At 37.0% G+C, this 19433-nt stretch overlaps 1 protein-coding gene across 2 annotated transcripts; it reads right to left on the bottom strand.

Moving 5' to 3' along the window:
- Nucleotides 1-16362: 16362 nt before the first annotated feature.
- LOC120112043 (stress response protein NST1-like) lies at nucleotides 16363-17184 on the bottom strand. 2 transcript variants are annotated; one of them, XR_005513553.1, is made up of 2 exons: nucleotides 16784-17071; nucleotides 16363-16639 (listed from the first exon to the last, which is right to left on the bottom strand). XR_005513553.1 is itself a non-coding variant. In XM_039130633.1 (2 exons), the coding sequence occupies exons 1-2, from the start codon at nucleotides 17002-17004 to the stop codon at nucleotides 16509-16511; spliced, it is 333 nt and encodes a 110-aa protein (XP_038986561.1). In that variant the 5' UTR covers nucleotides 17005-17184; the 3' UTR covers nucleotides 16363-16508. The 2 variants fall into 2 exon arrangements, 1 of the variants encoding a protein (XP_038986561.1); XM_039130633.1 differs by having other exon boundaries at nucleotides 16803-17184.
- Between the last annotated feature and the right edge of the window lie 2249 nt (nucleotides 17185-19433).

The raw sequence follows: 19433 nt of genomic DNA, 5'->3' as shown, positions 1-19433 counted from the left end.
GAAGAAGGCCCGAAGAGGTTGGATTAGGAAGTTTTTATATATTTTTTTATTTTTTATTCTTTCTCAGCGACTGAAGGTAGGGAGGGGGATTTTTAAAAAATGTGGTTTTATAGAGAGCTCCCCAGGGGCTTGGGGTTGGGTTCGAGTTGGATGGGAACCTCAACAATCAGAGAAAGTGGTAATAAGAAACCAAGGGGTTTCTTCGTGCAACACTCTTTCCATCCGCGACCCACCAAATCCCACTCTGTCCATGCCACATCCAAGTTCAAATATCGTCTATTGAGTACAATATTACAGGGATGAAGTATGCTTCTCTCAATGGAAGGAGATTTCTACTCTCCTCCAATCCAACATAAAAAAAGAAGTATTGAAACTAAAGATTTACACTATTGGACATAGTTTATATCATAAAAACAAATTATGGGCACAAAGATAGTTTTTATTATGCAAGTAGATAGTTTCTATTATTAAAATTATTTGTCAAGTTTTGAGAATTGCCATATTCCTCTTTTCTTTAAAAATTTATAAATAGATATTTTAAGTTACTAAAATGACTTTTCTCTCGTTCATTTTCATGAACAAAGTGGTGACACGTAATGATAATATAAAGTTATGGGATGAAGATGCTATTAGAATTAATTATTTGAGGCGAAGTCTTTGAGCATACCGGTCTCCACCCGGTTGGAGATCTCCATCAACTACATAATGATAGTGGTATACTGTCTGTCCCAGCCGCTACTAATGCCACTATCCAATTAAGAACTGCCACGGTACCCAGCTCATGGTTCGGCTCTCCTCTAAAATCTTGCACCTTGGACTTAAGAAGAAGATGAGAGCCCTCAACCTCAGCTACGGGCAACACAAGCAGAAGTTAGCCTTTTGAAAAACCAATCCGCCCAATTGGAGTCTCGGGTTTTGGCAACTCACCACCCAAGCTCTCCAACTTCAAGAAGAGAGAAGAAGGACAAGAAGGTGACAAGAAGCGGAAGAAAGAAGTTGATGAATGTGTAGAATCAGTGATCAAGGAGAATATTGTGATGCCAAGCGGCCGAAGGCCATGATGAATTTTTTTGCTGTCGATCTCCAAATCATTGATGTAAGCTACTTCTATCAATCCACAAGACAACAAGAGGGGTCAGAGAACTCGTCGGAGCTTGCTTCGACGAGGCCCTCCGATTCTTAAGTCAGAGAATGATGTTTTTGGTGTGAGAATGAAGGAGGAATAAAAAAGATAGAGTATCGTTCTAAGTACGATTTACTGATTACTTTTGATGGGGGTGTTTAGTTTATTTATAGCTGAGGGATATAGAATCTCTGAAGATTACACTCTAACAGCCTAGGGTCATGCTATAACTGCCTAAGATTCTGTTGTAGTTGCATGAGATCCGACTGGTGTAACCGCTTGAGATCATGCTGTAACAACCTAAGATCGTGCAATTACTATAGCGGAACGTGCTATAACCGTCCGAGTGAATGGGTGCTAGCTTTTTCTCCCATCTCTAGACATTGTTCGAGTTGACAGGATTCTAGTCGGCTTTGGATGACTGTTAAGCTGAAAAGATGTCTACTCGAGCTGCAAGACTTTACTTCAGGTGATATGTAACCTTGGAGTTCTTCTGATCTTTTCATTATGCTTCTTAACTCGATCGAGGTAGGCTTAGTTAGGCCTTATAGGACACCATATCAATTCTGAGTTGGACAATCTGATCGTGCTATGTCATCATGCTTATTTGATGCCACATCATCTGCCCCCCACTTTCTTGACCAAGCTAAGATCAGTAATGTGGCTCGAGGAAGTAGAAGTAGTCTTCTTGGGTGCTTTCAAGTCAGTAGGCTAATAATCTGTCATGTTACGATGTCAGCTTTGGATGTTTTGTGTTTTTCTTATAATTTCAAATCTTCCATCAAAATGTGCGATGCATGGAATCCCCCACTTCAACCATGGCTAATAGCTTTTGAATCCATAGCTTGTCATTCAGCATTTTAATATCGTCGCTTCATGCACCGCATAAGTTTCATGTGGCACCCCCTGTGTGAGGAGCTCAAAGGCAACAATTTGAGCTAGCCATTTGGTGGGCCGAGTATCATACTACTTATACACCTGGCAGCATTTGAACCATTCATTGCATTATAAAAGGAGAGGTAGCGGTTTTTTTCCTCTTTTTCATCACTGCCTTCTTCTACAAGCATATGAGATTAGAGTTCGGAGGTGTGCCTTGTTCTTGAGCTTAGATAGTAGTTTAGAGAGCAACTCTCCCTCTTTAGGTATGTCTTCTCCCATCTACTTCTCTTGTTAGGTTGCCCCCTAGGTAACCTACAACAAGTAGAACTAGGAAGATCAAGATGAGGGAAGTTAGTCTCTTTGACGTAGACCCCGACAAGATTAGGAAGACTTATGATATCCCTGCTTGCATAGGACTTAGGTTGCTCTACCTTGATGAGAGGGTCCTTGAGCAGAGAACAAACCATCTGCCTCTATACGACGATGCCCTCAACGTAGGGTTTAGGCTCCCGATTCATCCATTCATTGTGTCCTTGCTAGACTCTTATGGTCTAGCCCCCACACAACTCACTTCCAACTACTGAAAAACAATTATGGGTTTCATCTGCTTCTTGTTCTTTCATAGTCTTAGGCTTAGTGTAAATAATTTTAAATCCTTTTTTGTTTTGAAAAAATACCCCACTGAACATGGCTGGTGGTACCTGATCTCCAAGAGAGGGGTCATGTTTTTGCTTGATAATCCCTCTTCCATCCACGAATGGGATGAATGCCATTTTGTAGCCATTTCTCCCTCCAACCCATGGTCTATTTCGACTAGTTAGCAGCCCATCACCGATAAGCCCAATAGGATGTTGATGACCCAAAGATTGATTCAAAGATTGATTTTGATGATCACAAAACCTTGAAGTATAAATACTAATGTTTGTGTTGCAAGGAGAAAGATATTTATTTTGCAAGGAACATAGCAAGTTGGAAGAATGCAAGAAGGCCTCCAAAGTTCTCAAGAAAAGTTGGAAGAAAGCTACAATTCATTGGCCCAAGCTTCAAGTTCAAAGAATTCAAGTTGAAGGAGCAAATTCAAAGAAAAATTCAAAAGAATAGTCCTCGAGTCGACTCCTGAAAGTTTCGAGTCGACTCTGGCACTCTAGAGTTTCAAGGAACAGTGCTCGAGTCGACTCCGGGACTCTACGAGTCGACTCCGACTGAGAACAAACAAAAAGACAGAGAGTTGATTTTCTGCGCTACAGTGATCTCGAGTCGACTCCCAACTTCAGGAGTCGACTCCCAACTTCAGGAGTCGACTCCCAACTTCAGGAGTCGACTCCCAGCTACAGTGTCGGCAGACTACTATTCACAGATCAACTCCTGTTTCAGCCGAGTCGACTCCTACTTCAGCCGAGTCGACTCGAGCACGCTGGGAGGCATAACGGCTAGTTTTTTCTTGATTCCAACGGCTCTATTTTTGTCTCCAACGGCTAGATTTTTGTTGGGACTCCCTCTAAAGCTATAAAATCAAGAGAAGAGCTAGGAAAGAAGGTATGGAAGTGGGAGAAAACATTTAGGGAAGAGATTTGAAAGAGATTACAAGGAAAATCTTCCATAAGCACAAAAGGGCCATTCAAAGTAAAATAGAGAGAAGAAGAGCATCCAAGTGAATCCCAAAGCTTCCTCTCCATCCGTGTGCTGCCTCGGAGATCCTCTACTTCGTGCAAAATCAGAAGAGGGGGCAAGTGAAGAAGAAGCCGAGTTCCTCCATCTACAAATTAGTTTGAGGGCTTCTTCTCTTTTCTTTACTTATTTACATTTGCTATATTTGCTTATTTGAGAAGCTTGTATTTGATTTAAACTCTTGTTCTAATATCTTGTAACTTGATTCAATCAAGGGATTGAATCAAGGGGTTAAGGTTTGTTGGTGAGCCAAAGGGAAAAACCAACGTTGTAAGGTTGTGGTTGGTGAGCCTTTGGGGAAAACCAACCGGGTTGATTGTGAACCCGGAAAACAATCATTGTAAGGTTGTGGTTGGTGAGCCTTTGGGAAAACCAACTGGGTTGGATTGTGAGCCCGTGAAAATAATCGGTTGGTTCTAGTCGGTGAGCCTGTGAAAACCGACCGAGTTCGTTGTGATCTCGCAAAACAACAAGTTGGGTTGTGAGCTTGTAAAACAACCGACTGTAATCTAAGGGATTATAGTGAAATTCCCAAGAGGTCTTGGGGAGTGGATGTAGGTACTGGGGTGCACCGAACCACTATACATCTTTGTGTTTGTGATGCTTTATCTCTTGTATTTCATGCCTTCCATTCATGCTTGATTGTGTAATATCTCTAGATTTGTTTCTATAGAGTTATAAGTGATTTGCTTAGCTTCCACTCCATTCTTACCATACACATAGATTAAAATTGATCATACAACTATAAGTTAATGTTAGATCAATTGCACCCTAAAGCCATAGTATAATTGCTCTAGCTTAATCTTCCACTGCTTTACTTGTAATTGCCTAGAGCTTAAGTAAATAACATCTTATTATTCCGCTGCATTCTATTCAAAGTAAAAATTAGGGAACATAATTTTTAGAAAACCCAATTCACCCCCCCTCTTGGGTTGTCACCTTGGGCAACAAGTGGTATCAGAGCAGGTGCTCAAGATTAATTGTTGATCTCACGATTAAGAGCCAAAGATCATGACAACTCAAATAGATAGTTTTCTAGGAGAGGGACAGTTAATTGATAGGCCTCCACTGTTTAATGGCATAGACTACACATATTGGAAAGCACGCATGCGCATTTTTATTCAATCACAAAACTATTATTTATGGAAAATCATAATAAATGACCTTCACACACTCTCTCAAACTATTAATGAAAAGGACTTAGCACAATTGAATGCTAATGCTATGAACATATTATATTGTGCTATTCATAAAACGAAGTTTAATGAAATTTCTGCATGCTTATCTGCTAAGGAGATCTGGGATACTTTAGAAAATATTTATGATAAATCTCAGATTAGCTCACATGTGCTTCAATTGCATACTAACAATGAGATTGCAGAATCCTCCACAGTAGCCGAGTCGACTCCCAGTTTGTCCGAGTCGACTCCTAGAGAAGAACAGTCTGAAAGGCAGAGACACATTCTTGAAGACCCTGTGAACGAGTCGACTCCAAGTAGTTCCGAGTCGACTCCCAAGTTAGCCGAGTCGACTCCGACAAGGCCCGAGTCGACTCCGAGGCAGAACAATTCAAAAGACAGAGAATTATCTTTTAGGCCTCTGAGAACGAGACGTCTCCCGAAGATCTCGAGTCGACTCTCAAGTCAGTCGAGTCGACTCCATGTAAACTCGAGTCGACTCGAGGAAGAAATAACAGCAAGAAAATTCAAAAGCTTCCTAAAGTCAAAGAAGAAGAGGAAGCAAGAAGAAAGGAAGAAAGAGATAAAAAGCAAGAAAGCTAGAAGCAACAATGAACTACAAGAGGTAACTAACTTATGTTTTATGGCACTAGAAAATAAAGTAAAATCTGAATCTAGTGAATTTCATGAAGAATTTTCTTATGATGAACTTTTAAATGCTTTCCATGATTTGTATGGTGAATGTAGAAAATTAGCTATGAAAAATAAAAATCTTAAAAAGCTAAATTTGCAAATTTCAAAAGAAAGAAATTCTATTGCTGAAATACAAGACAAACTAAATTCTGAAAATAAAAGCTTAAGGTTAAATTCAGAAGAATTGATTCAAAAAAATCATAGCTTAATCAAAACAAACCAAAACTTGAGTAAAGAAGTTAACCAACTGAAATCTCTTATTAACAAGTTCACTGTAAGTTCAGAAAGATTAAAAATGATGTTTGAAAGCCAACATGCTGATTTTGATAAATCAAAATTTTGGCTTGATTCCTTCACTTAGCAATGAATCCCTAAAGAAAAATGTTTTGAATTTATCAAGCAAACCATTAAATAAGATAACATATTTCGAACATGAAAAGAATGGACATAACAACTTTACCTATCGTTCTAACATAATTAAATCAAGTAGTAAAGTTATTACAATTAAACAAATTTGGGTTCCAAAAGGAACCATATGTCCTAACTCTCAAGGACCCAAGCAAGCTTGGGTACCCAAAATAAAAATATGAGGATGTAGACATAGGTGTGCCAAGATACCCATGGAACAAATAGAACTTTCATACAAATGGGTGTTCTAGACACACGTCAAAAAAAATGAAACTTAAAACATACTTATGAAAAGTAATTTTTAAATAAAAAATAATAATAATAATAATAATGAAATCAGTAATCCTTGCATCTCATCATTATTTTTGCCTTAGTATTTGATTAAAATATGAATTGCAAGTATTGATCAATTTTATGATATAGAAAATACTTTTGGAAATATAATCAAATCACTTCATTTTATAGTATACTTTACTCACTATTGGATAAGTTGCTAAATGATTAATCAATTTATTAAAAATAACTCTATGAATTCTCTATATGCTTGATTGAGAGTTTTTTATCCATGGCATTATTGTTTATTGATCATAGATATGATAATGTGTACTTGGTGTGCTTTTGAATATATGCACTATGAATACCAAGATTAAAGAAACCATCTTTGGCATATAAAATCAACTCATGCTAGTATGTACTTAATCTCAAAAGACCTTGCCATTGGCTTACTTAGATTATCTTCTGAAAGGTCAAAGTTTGCTATGCATGCTAACTAAGGAAACAAACAAAAATCAATTTCTAAATTGTTGTTTCCATCACTAAGTTTTCAAAAGCTTACATTGGATTTGTTCTTGGCAAATAAAATTAAAATATTTTCTGTATTTGCTAAATCATGTAAAAATGTTTCAAATGATAAAGGTTTCCAAACTGTGAAGATAAAGAGTATCATGGCACAATGTTGAAAACCAAAATCTTGATAAAGTTTATACAGAAATTAATTATTTCAGCACCAAGGATACCTTAAGTAAAATAGGGTTAATAGAATTCTTGAAGAAATGAAAAAGACAATTGTGTATGATAGTCATCTACTTAAATAATTTTTAAAAAAAAGCTATCATCACTGCTTGTCATACATATGATTTCTATTAGATCTATTTTTTGATGAAAACTCCTTTTGATCTTCTGAAAAAATGGAAAATGAACCATTGCATATCTTTCACATTTTTCAGTCGTACATGTTATGCTTAATATGCTCTTATGAAAATAATGCCAAATCTGATAGAGATATGTCTACCCTTGGATATCATTCATCAAGCAATGCATATAGAGTATTCAATGAAAAGTTTTTAGGTGCAAAAATATCAAGGTATCTTATTCTTTATGAGACTACTGATTTATTATCAAAATACTAAAATTAAATTATATATGTATATGGTTAATCTTTTACATATAACAATCTAAAAACTTGTTAATAATTATAACCAAATTGAGTTTTTCAGAAATACATTTAATGAAGAAAAATTGTTTGCTTAGAAGATGAAATAGATCTTGATTCTTGCATGATTAGAAGTAAAGATCACCATTATTATTTGCTTGCTTTATGAGCTTTATATTCTATCAAATGAGTGTGTAGAATGGACTCCTATATGCTTACTTTATTAAAGAAGATATATGTTAAATAACCACCATATTTGAAAACACTCATTATAAATATGATAAAGCAATATATAATTTGGAACAAGCATCAAAAGCATAATATAAAAGCTTAAGTAACCTTTTTGATAGAAAGTAATAGTGATAAATCTACACATCAAAAAGAAGAATTTGTGATATCTTATTTGCCCAAAATATGCATTGATGACATCATTTTTGGTTCTACTAATGAAGAGTTATATGAAGATTTTACTGAGCTCATGTAAGGTGAGTTTGAAATACGTATGATGAATGAATTAACATCTTCTCTCAAACTCCAAATTAAGACAAACAAGAAAGGGGATCTTCATTGACCAAAGTTAGTCCACAAGAAAACTCTTATAGAAGATTGGCATGAAGAAGGTATGTCTATAACCCCATCTTGTAGAATTTGAAAAGGATGAGCAAAGTAGATCTATTATTTTAAAGCTGTAGTGAAGCATGATAGAATAATTATTTTATCATACAGCTAGTAGACCAGATTGTATGCTCATTATGTGCACTTGTGCAAGCCCTCAATCTAAGTTTAATGAATCATATTTTATTGATAACAAATAAATCATAATCTGAATTTTGATAGAAACAACTGTTTAAGATAAGTTGATTAAAACTTAGCTAGCATGTCTTATTAATAATTATCTTAAGCAAATAAAATCTAAACTAAATCGTTTTTGAGAAATTGATTTGACCTTGATAAAACTTCCTATTGCCTCACATACTTGTCCTTGAACCATCTTGGTTAATGAAACTATCTCTTTAGTTCAAGTGATATGTGCTTGCTTATATTTAGGCAATCTCTGGCGTAAAGTGACTCAATATTCAACTATTGTCATATCTTATATTGAGTCATCTAGTTAAAAAAAATATGTTGGATGAATGTTTTGTATCTTGAAGAAACCAATGACTTTCTTTCAAGAAAGAAAAGGAGTTTGTTAATAATGCAGGATCCTTGAGCAAGAAAATGAGAGATCTCAACTTGAAGGATATCTCCATGTAAGATACAATAAACATTTACTTGCAAACAAGAGAGAGGACCTTCTTCAGCCAAAGGTTCATACATAAGAAATCTAGTAGGTATTTGACTGAAGAATGCAGAATGGATTGGTAATTCTAGATACTTCTTGAGCAAAGTCAACAACTTAAGTCTTATTATGGCATGATTAAGTTTTTTAATTATTAACTTTTGATATCATGGCTCTATACATATTGATTGACTTATGCTCTTAGAAATTGTTTCATGGTTTGCCTAAACTAAATGATTTCTTTGCCTATATCATAACCATGAAATACACAAGTATATGCTTAAAAGTTTGATGTAAAATAACTTGTGAGAAGTTATGAATCCATGAGCATAATAAAAATGTTGTTTGCATGATATACATATATATGATACACAAGATTAATTCTTTATTCTGCTCTTTCATGTAAATTACTTGAGAATAACAAAAAGAGAGAGATAAAGAAAAGAAAATGAATATTATTCAAGAGGTGTAGAATCTAAGCAAAGGCAAATACTCCAATCTTAAGGAAAAGTAAAACAAGCATAATATATTTGGCACATTTGGAAGGGATAAAATCCATAATTAATTACACTTAAACAGGGAGAATTCGAAGCAAACATTTTAATCCTTCTATATTGCTCATCATAGGGATGGTGCCAATGAGGAGGCTAGTGGTAGTACCCGGCACTATTTGACCCAACTATTCGGTGTAGGGCATATTAGGGACGGCACAAGAGGGAGGCTAGTGGTAGTACCTCGTGCCCCTTCCCAACTCCACCGGATAGGGAGCAAATAGAATATAAAGCATAAGAAAGTTGAAAATGAAAGACAAAGTAAATGAAAATATATAAGAAGAATCAAGTCTAATTATTAGTCACTTGGAAACACACCATAAGGATGAAGTCAATGCAAGATGATATTTAAATAGGGGGAGTGTATTTGAAAAGAATTGACTTTGATCCTTGACATGCTTGTTATTATTATTTTAATGCATGACTTAACACTTAATATATTTTGCATATAGTATGATGTCTTGATTTATGGGTTCTCAATATTTTGTAATGTTTCATACTTGGACAATTTGATTGAATGCATGAATTGCTACATAACATCTTTTGTTTAGTTTTATTGAAAAGAAATTTCAGATTTGTCATTCACAATCATTGTTAAAATCTGAAAGCTAAATAAAATTGTAGAAAGGAGAAGAGAAGAATATCTCTATTTAGGGAAAATAAATTGATTTTGATCTATCTTTCTACTCGCCTAACTTTGATACATAATGTCCTAATACTTGTTAAAATATCCTTTATTTTGTATCGAAACTCAAAATTAAACACAAAGATTCTGAAAGTGCTTTAATGGTATTGAAATATGTATTTTTCAATCATAATAATTTAAGATGAGCCACAATGTGAAAGATATATATCTCAAATTATGACTTAAAAGGCCTCTATTGAAAATCTTTATGAAATTCAGAATTTGATTTTGTATAAAAGCTTAAACTCCATATGATTACTAAATAAAATGTTAATGTAAGAAAAACAGAATTTATTTTGATTGCTCCGATACGCATCCGAAACATATCTTTTCTTATCATTAAAATGTACCAATATTGGTCTAAATGATGTGTCTTTCAATGATCTTGATTGCAAGTAAATATTTTTAAAATATATGACTTTATTTTAATATTTAAAAATTTATTGAGTTTCATGTATACATTGCTGAAAAATTGTAATTAAGAAATTGAGTTCTATAAATACATATACTTCCATGATCATCTATATGTTTTTTCTCTCCTATATCATTAAAGACTTTCATCAATAGAGTGAATGATCTAAAAGAAAGAAAATGTAAATGCTTTTGAAAGAAACTAAGCTTCAAATGAATTACTTTTGATTAATATTTCCATACATTTTCTCTAAGATTAGGAGAAAGCATACTTGTTCTTAAAAGATTAAAAAGAGTGATTACTATAAATTGTGAATATTTCTAGATCACTCTACGTTCTTGATATCATAAAGTTTCAGCTCTATTCACGTTTATCATTAAAATCTGAAATTCGACAAAAGAAAAGAAAGATTAAAGAAGAATGCATCTTTTAAGGGGGAGCTTTAGATATTCAGTATCTTATCCTAAAGTCACTTCAATTTGATGCATACCTTGCACTTTATGGATTGATTTTGATGAACCTCCTTATATTGCAAGACATGCTTTAATTACCTTGAGATGAGTTCTATAAAGGTTGTCTTATCTCAAACCTTGAGTCTTGTGAAAATAAGCTGAAACTTATAGAAAATATATTTTTGAGATTGACGATTTTATTGAACATTATCTTCAAATTTTAAAACTCTTAGATGGAATGATCAATTGAGGGGGAGAAAGAAAATTTCAGAAGGAGAGGTCTGATGGAACTTAATTGCATAAATTTATAAAGGAGAGAGAAAGAATACTAAATGAAAAGTGATCCTAATACTCTCCAATATGTATCATCTGAAATTTAAATCTGAAAACCTTTATGATACACCTTGAGGCGTGTTATTTGGTTAGTATATCTTATGCATAAATCATGAACCAAATTGCAAGTTGATCTTAAGAGCCTTTAACTTAATGACAAAGGGGGAGAATAACGTGTTGAATGGTCTTGAGTATCTCTTAGAAAATTTATTTTGAAATTTACTAATAAGTCCTAATTAGCTTGCTCTTTAGAACGTCAATTCTGTGCCAATTCATATTTTTATATATGTATCAAATTGTGCTTATTTTCTAAAGAAATAAAAGAACTTTGAAGACATTAAAAATTAATGATCCAACATGATGATATGTCTCTCAAATATATAAGTTTTGATCTTTTACTCTGAAAATTAACTAAAATTGCTCTCATGTTTGATAAAATACTTAATAGATTGGGCAAAAGATCTTAAATGAACAAGCTTTCATACTTATTATTGAAGAGAGGTTAGATTTCCACTCGTGTTTTCTTTGAATATCATTTGTAGTACTTCTTGGATTAACCTAAGGAAGATTCCACCTACACTTGAATAGAAAACTATCTGTGGTATCAAATTAGAAAACTTCTTGAAATCACATTTAATGTGTTCTGTTCTGAAATTATCTTAATTGGCTCTGATCTGTGCTCATTAATCTGATTCCAATATTATTGCCTTGAGTTATATGATTCATATCCTTGCAATAATTTAACATTCAAATCAGAGTACAATAAGGAAAAGAAATATATGAGTATTCTGATCTTTGTGCTTAATGTTTCCCTATCTTTTTGATGTTGTCAAAAAGGGGGAGAAATATCTAAGTATATGCTCATAATGCTTTATGTTTTGAATTGAATACAAATCAGCTGGAATTGACATATATTGATTATCTTAAGTTGATTAAATCTAAAGCATTATCATGAAGTATGTTTTTCTAAATATATATGTTTTCTACTTCATGCAACTTTGCTATGTATTACTTCTAGAAAACAATATCTTTTATATTGCATATACTCCAAGTTTTGTCATCATCAAAAAGGGGGAGACTGATGACCCAAAGATTGATTCAAAGATTGATTTTGATGATCACAAAACCTTGAAGTATAAATACTAATGTTTGTGTTGCAAGGAGAAAGATATTTATTTTGCAAGGAACATAGCAAGTTGGAAGAATGCAAGAAGGCCTCCAAAGTTCTCAAGAAAAGTTGGAAGAAAGCTACAATTCATTGGCCCAAGCTTCAAGTTCAAAGAATTCAAGTTGAAGGAGCAAATTCAAAGAAAAATTCAAAAGAATAGTCCTCGAGTCGACTCCTGGAAGTTTCGAGTCGACTCTGGCACTCTAGAGTTTCAAGGAACAGTGCTCGAGTCGACTCCGGGACTCTACGAGTCGACTCCGACTGAGAACAAACAAAAAGACAGAGAGTTGATTTTCTGCGCTACAGTGATCTCGAGTCGACTCCTAACTTCAGGAGTCGACTCCCAACTTCAGGAGTCGACTCCCAGCTACAGTGCCAGCAGACTACTATTCACAGATCAACTCCTGTTTCAGCCGAGTCGACTCCTACTTCAGCCGAGTCGACTCGAGCACGCTGGGAGGCATAACGGCTAGTTTTTTCTTGATTCCAACGGCTCTATTTTTGTCTCTAACGGCTAGATTTTTGTTGGGACTCCCTCTAAAGCTATAAAATCAAGAGAAGAGCTAGGGGAGAAGGTATGGAAGTGGGAGAAAACATTTAGGGAAGAGATTTGAAAGAGATTACAAGGAAAATCTTCCATAAGCACAAAAGGGCCATTCAAAGTAAAATAGAGAGAAGAAGAGCATCCAAGTGAATCCCAAAGCTTCCTCTCCATCCGTGTGCTGCCTCGGAGATCCTCTACTTCGTGCAAAATCAGAAGAGGGGGCAAGTGAAGAAGAAGCCGAGTTCCTCCATCTACAAATTAGTTTGAGGGCTTCTTCTCTTTTCTTTACTTATTTACATTTGCTATATTTGCTTATTTGAGAAGCTTGTATTTGATTTAAACTCTTGTTCTAATATCTTGTAACTTGATTCAATCAAGGGATTGAATCAAGGGGTTAAGGTTTGTTGGTGAGCCAAAGGGAAAAACCAACGTTGTAAGGTTGTGGTTGGTGAGCCTTTGGGGAAAACCAACCGGGTTGATTGTGAACCCGGAAAACAATCATTGTAAGGTTGTGGTTGGTGAGCCTTTGGGAAAACCAACTGGGTTGGATTGTGAGCCCGTGAAAACAATCGGTTGGTTCTAGTCGGTGAGCCTGTGAAAACCGACCGAGTTCGTTGTGATCTCGCAAAACAACAAGTTGGGTTGTGAGCTTGTAAAACAACCGACTGTAATCTAAGGGATTATAGTGAAATTCCCAAGAGGTCTTGGGGAGTGGATGTAGGTGCTGGGGTGCACCGAACCACTATACATCTTTGTGTTTGTGATGCTTTATCTCTTGTATTTCATGCCTTCCATTCATGCTTGATTGTGTAATATCTCTAGATTTGTTTCTATAGAGTTATAAGTGATTTGCTTAGCTTCCACTCCATTCTTACCATACACATAGATTAAAATTGATCATACAACTATAAGTTAATGTTAGATCAATTGCACCCTAAAGCCATAGTATAATTGCTCTAGCTTAATCTTCCACTGCTTTACTTGTAATTGCCTAGAGCTTAAGTAAATAACATCTTATTATTCCGCTGCATTCTATTCAAAGTAAAAATTAGGGAACATAATTTTTAGAAAACCCAATTCACCCCCCCTCTTGGGTTGTCACCTTGGGCAACAGATGTGCTTTTTAGAGCACTAGGAGGAGGAGACTATGTAGACAATGGGCTGATTGAGGGCACTGAGACCCGAACAACTCTTCTTTGTTGAGGACTTGGTTCGAGATGGATTTGGTGGCACTAGGTCTTTAGGTAAACCATTGTTGCTTAGTTTTTTATTTTATTTACTTTTTTGCCTCACTTTTTGGTTTCTTTTCGAGTTGAACCCTTTTGCAGATTTAGAAATGGCTCCCAAAAGTAGACTTAATGAAGATTACATAGGAGGCCAGGAAGAGAGTAGTGGAGGGCATCTTGGCTAAGCCTTCTGCTAGGAGACAGCGGTTGCAACCATGGGCACCATGGGAGGAGCAGTGAGCTAAACCATGGCTTCCTTTGCCTCGGGAGGTCCAAGCTTAGGTGGCTTGAGAGGTGAATAAGTAGGAGTCCCCTGACATGGACCTTGTCCACCAACCTAGGAGTGAGCTCTGAGCTCATTGTCAAGGGGTTTCAGAGGGCAAGACTTTTGTGCCCAAGGCTCACCACAAGAAGGGTTTGGTTCTTAGGAGCCCAAATGAGTCCTGAGCTCTGAAGTGTCGGAGTTGAGTTCAAGATCCTTGAAGTCTAAGCAGCCCAATTCGTTGGCGGCAAGTCTACTATATGGTCGAGATGGCCAACACCATCTGCTAGGTGAGCTTTGCCTTCTTGGATTGAGCTTTGCCTTTTGGGATCAAGCTAAGTTTGGAGGAGATGCAGACCCTTGATCTTGGAATCTTTCCAACTCATGCAACCTTAATGGTAGGTGTTGATCCCTTTATCTTGTTGTTGCTAAGTAATCGAGATCGAAATAGTTGATAGTTCTTCCTACAAACCTCTTACGACATCATGCCTCTCAAGACGACCTAGAGAGAATGGGACTATAGTTAGATGAGGAGTATACTAGGACAAATATGGTGAAGAAAGAGGCCAAGGAGGACAAGAAGAGGGCCAAGGAGGCCACTAAAGAGGTAGAGGAGGTGAAGCGCTAGGAGGAGTGGTAGCGAACCACCCATGCCGAGGAGGCTGAGCAAGAAGTGCAGAATTGTGAGTCCCACATCACATGCCTCAAGGGAGATATTATATACTTGAGGAATTATATTAAGGCCATCGTAGAGAAAATACAAGTCTTTGAGGCTAAATGGTGGACAAGGCTAGGCAGGTAGTCCTTGAGTACAAGCACTCGGATGAGTTTGATGAGGAGTTGGCATGGGCCAAGGGTGACTCCTCTTTGGTGGGCTTCGAGTTCTTTCAAGAGTAGGTCAAAGTTCTTTTCCCTAGGGAGGACCTCAACCCTCTGGATCCCTACTGCTATCTTGAGATACTAAGGTGGGATCTATAGCGACCTATAGATGAGGAGCATCCCCCAAGGAACGAACATCCACTACAGAAGAGGTTATTGTAGGGGAACCTTCTATGGAGGAGCTTGTGGCCGAGGAGCCCATTGTCGAGGAACCTACTGCCGACCAACATCCAAGAAACCCATTATGCCTACAGTGGTCTAGGAGTTGGCACCGAGGTCAGCTGCCTTTAGTCCTACTCGCTGGGTGATCTGGCTAGGGAGCACCGAAATGTGCAATCTTGCTATCACTATGGTTGATGGCTATGGAAGATGGATCTCCTCAGATCCCAAATCTTGAGGATGACAAAGTTGGCCCAACTAGAGGGCCATTATGGTCGATGGCTATGAGAGAGATGGATCTCCTTAGACTCCAAACCACCAAGGGTGAAAAAGTTGGCCCAACCATAATTTTTATCGTTAAGTAGTTGGGCTACGGCTCTATTTGATAGCTACAGGAGATCGATCTCCTCGTACCCCAAACCTCGGGTGAAAAAGTTGGCACAATCATAGTTTTCTGTCTTGGAAGACATAGCTCATACACTACAAAAAAATACATATTCAGCGACTAAGATTCTAGTCGCCGAATAACCATATTTGGTCGCCGAAACCTTTTCGCGACTAGAATACTCTTCGTCGCCGAACCCTAGTCACTAAAAGGTTTTGGCGACCAATATTGTGTGGTCACCTAAGGTACACCAACAACGACCAATGTTTGGTTGCCGAAGAAACTTTTTAGCGACCAAATTTGTTGTTGCTCATTCCAACGCCGACCAAATAGTTGGTCGTGGAATGTTTGTCTTCCGCTACCAAAAAAATGGTCACTGAATGTCTATCTTTCCCCACCAATAGTTTGGTCGTAGAATGTATTGGAATGTATTGGCAACAAACATTTTTTGGTGGCAGAAGGTATTAACCTGTATTTAATTAATAATTCAAATTATAAGCTTAATATTTATTTTTGGGCTCGTTCTAAATCCTGTACAACCAACACAGCCTATCCATTATCCATATTGCACAATACATTTGCTCATCCAAATACAAGTATACACAATGTTGGAGAATCCATAATCATTCATTATAAATATCATCTATAAGTCTAAAGTCAAGCAAACCTATTAACCATTCATCAAAATGTTTCATCCATACCATATGTTAAGGTGATAATCATCACCAAACACATCAAAATGTAAATTAAAAATTTCAAAATATCTGATCTTGCTATTCATCCAAACAACCATCATGTGGACAAAAATATGAATAAACCAAAAACTGGATTCTGCTTGTAGACAACTCCACCATGATCATCTGAACAAAAGCTATCCATGTACCAGAAACTAGATTTCACATGCTCATAACTCCACCATGTATCTGAGAAAGCAAAAAAGAATACACAATCAATAACCACATGTTAAAAATAATAAACTAAAATTCAAGTATAAGTTCACAATGACATTTCGCTTAATTTGGTCCAAATCTCTAAATAACCTACGTAATATATATGAGAATACATACCAACGAGTATTTGTGCCACCAGTTGAATACATGGCCCCATCATGATGGATAGATGACTTGTGCGTTTGAGTCCTTTCCTTTAAGAACTCTGTCACCAAACTTGTAAGATGTGCAATTTGCTTCTGTTCTTCCTCTCGCTCTTTCTTTTCCTCCTCTCGCTCTCTCCTCTCCTGCTCCAATTGCCTCCGCAGCTCCTCACGCTCCATCTTCATCTCCTCCATCTCAGCTTTAAGTTTCTGCAACTCCCCAACATGATCTTGTGACACACGACTAGGTATGGAAGAAGATGAAAAGGGCTTCGGCCCATCCCCAAATCCAAGAATGTATCTCTTCCTTTTTCCAACCCCCAAACCTTAAGGGTGAAAAAGTTGGCCCAACCATAGTGCCACTATGGTCAATGGCTATGAGAAAAATGAATCTTCTCGGACCCCAAACCCTTGAGGCGACAAATTTAGTTCGACCATAGTCTTTAGTTTTAGGTAACTGGGCTACTACTCTAGTTGATGGCTGTGGGAGAAACACCTCCTACCCCATACCTTCAGGTGGCAATATTGGCATAATTGGGGCTTTATTTTTTGTGGCAATCATGCTTCCTTATCGATCGATTGTTATAAAATCCCAACAGCCTCCACTTTGCAAAATTTTGGAACTGCAAGCAATGGGAAAGAATTGTTCTTTCATTAATGGAGTGAAGTAGAGAATTTACAATTATGCAAGTAATGAGAGTTTAGTGATAGTATATTCTCTAATTTCTAGAGTTTTATGTCTGAGATAGCAGTGTTCCATCAAAATGCTCTAGCCGATATGTTTAGTTTGCAAATTCTTGGCAACTTTGTAGGTTTCTTCCTAGTTTAGGGTGAGCATTCTCAATCCTTTCCCTATGGGTTGTGTTCTTCTTAGCACAAGGTCTCCGGTTAGAATTGTAATATTTGGCCACTCTCTACTGGTACGCAGCCACATGTGGATCAATCTCATTCTCAGACTTCTTCAATGTGTCCAGTTTGGCTTTGAGGTCGTCCTGATTTTACTGCTTATTGCATTGCTCCACCATGTGAGTTGACATCTTGATCTCCACTAGTACCGCGACTTCTATCCTGAAGGCAAGATTAAAGGGCATTTATCCAATTGTAGTTCGGCTAGTCATGCAATACTCCTAAAAGATGCTCGGGAGCTCGTTGGCCTAGAGCTTATAGCTTTGTCACGCTGGGTCTTCAAAATCTATAGAATTATTCTATTTGTCACCTTGGCCGACTGTTGGTCTATGGGTAGACGACTGAGATGAACCTATTCTCCATGCCAAGCCCCTTGTAAAATCTTTGAATTGAGTAGTGTCGAATTGCTTTCATTATCAGTCACTAACACCCATGGAATGCCAAATCTGCAGATGATGGACCTCTAGACAAAGTCTCTTGCATTCTTCTCTATGATCTGAGATAAGGGCTCTACTTTAACCTACTTAGTAAAGTTGTCGATCGCCATGATCAAAAATTTTCTCTATCTGGTGGTGAGAGATAAAGGACCTAGGATGTCCATGCCCTATTGAACAAATAACCAGGGACTGCTGATAGGCATCAGTTTTGTAGCAGGTCGATGTGAGATACTTAAAAATCTCTAACATCGCTTTCATTTTTGGATGAATTAAGCAGTTTCCTCAAGGTGGGCCAATAGTAGCCCTGCCTTACCATCTTATAAACTAGTTCTCTACCCCCAAGGTGATTGCCGCAAACTCCGTCATATATCTCTTGGAGAACGTAGTATGCTTCATCTAACTTGAGGCACCTCAAATATGGCTGAGTAAAGAATCTTTTATAGAGGTTCCCATTAAGAAATGTGTACCTTGTAGCTTGAAGTTTGATCCTTCTGGCTTCTTTTCTATCCTCGGGAAGGTTCCCATCCCAAAGATAGTTGATCAAGGGATCCGTCCAACTTAGCTCATCGTCCACCTACATCATAGGTTTATTTTCTTCTTCAATGTTTTTGCTCTATAGGGCTACAATGTAGATTGCTCGTCTAAGGATGGTGGCTTCTAAGTTGGCTAACTTGGATAGCTAGTCTGTCTTATTGTTTTCAAACCTTGGTATTTGATGGATCTCGAGGTAGTTAAAGGTTGGAGATGAGCTGCCACACTTTGGTTAAATAATGGACCATTATTTGCTCCATGGCTTCATAATCCCTTCACACTTGGTTCACTATGAGTTGGGAGTTGCTGTATATTCTAAGTTGGTCTAATCCAAGCTCTTTAGCAAGCTTCAGTCTGGTCACTGAGGCTTCATACTCGACTTCATTATTGGAGGTTGAAAATTGGACCAACGTACATACTATGATGATTCACGCTCCAAGATCATCTGTATCAGCCCAACTTCACTTCCACCTATGTTGGAGAATCTATCGACATATAATATCTAAGTCAGAAGGTTATTGGCCGAGACAAGCACTTGCTCTATATTCTCCTCTTCTGGAAAGGTGCACTCGACCAAAAATTCTGCAACGACTTGAGCCTTAATGGCAGGTTGGGGTCAATATTAGATGTCGATTTTCTATGGTCCAAACACCATTTGACCAACTTTCTCGATGTCTCAAGCTTCTCTAAAATCTGTCATAGTGAATAGTTGGTCAGGACGACAATGGTGTGCACCCGAAAGTATGACCT

This window comes from Phoenix dactylifera, chromosome 9 (genome assembly GCF_009389715.1).
Source record: "Phoenix dactylifera cultivar Barhee BC4 chromosome 9, palm_55x_up_171113_PBpolish2nd_filt_p, whole genome shotgun sequence".
Classification (NCBI taxonomy): Eukaryota; Viridiplantae; Streptophyta; class Magnoliopsida; order Arecales; family Arecaceae; genus Phoenix; species Phoenix dactylifera.
Note: the sequence above shows the minus strand (reverse complement) of the source record. Positions and strands in the feature narration are given on the sequence as shown.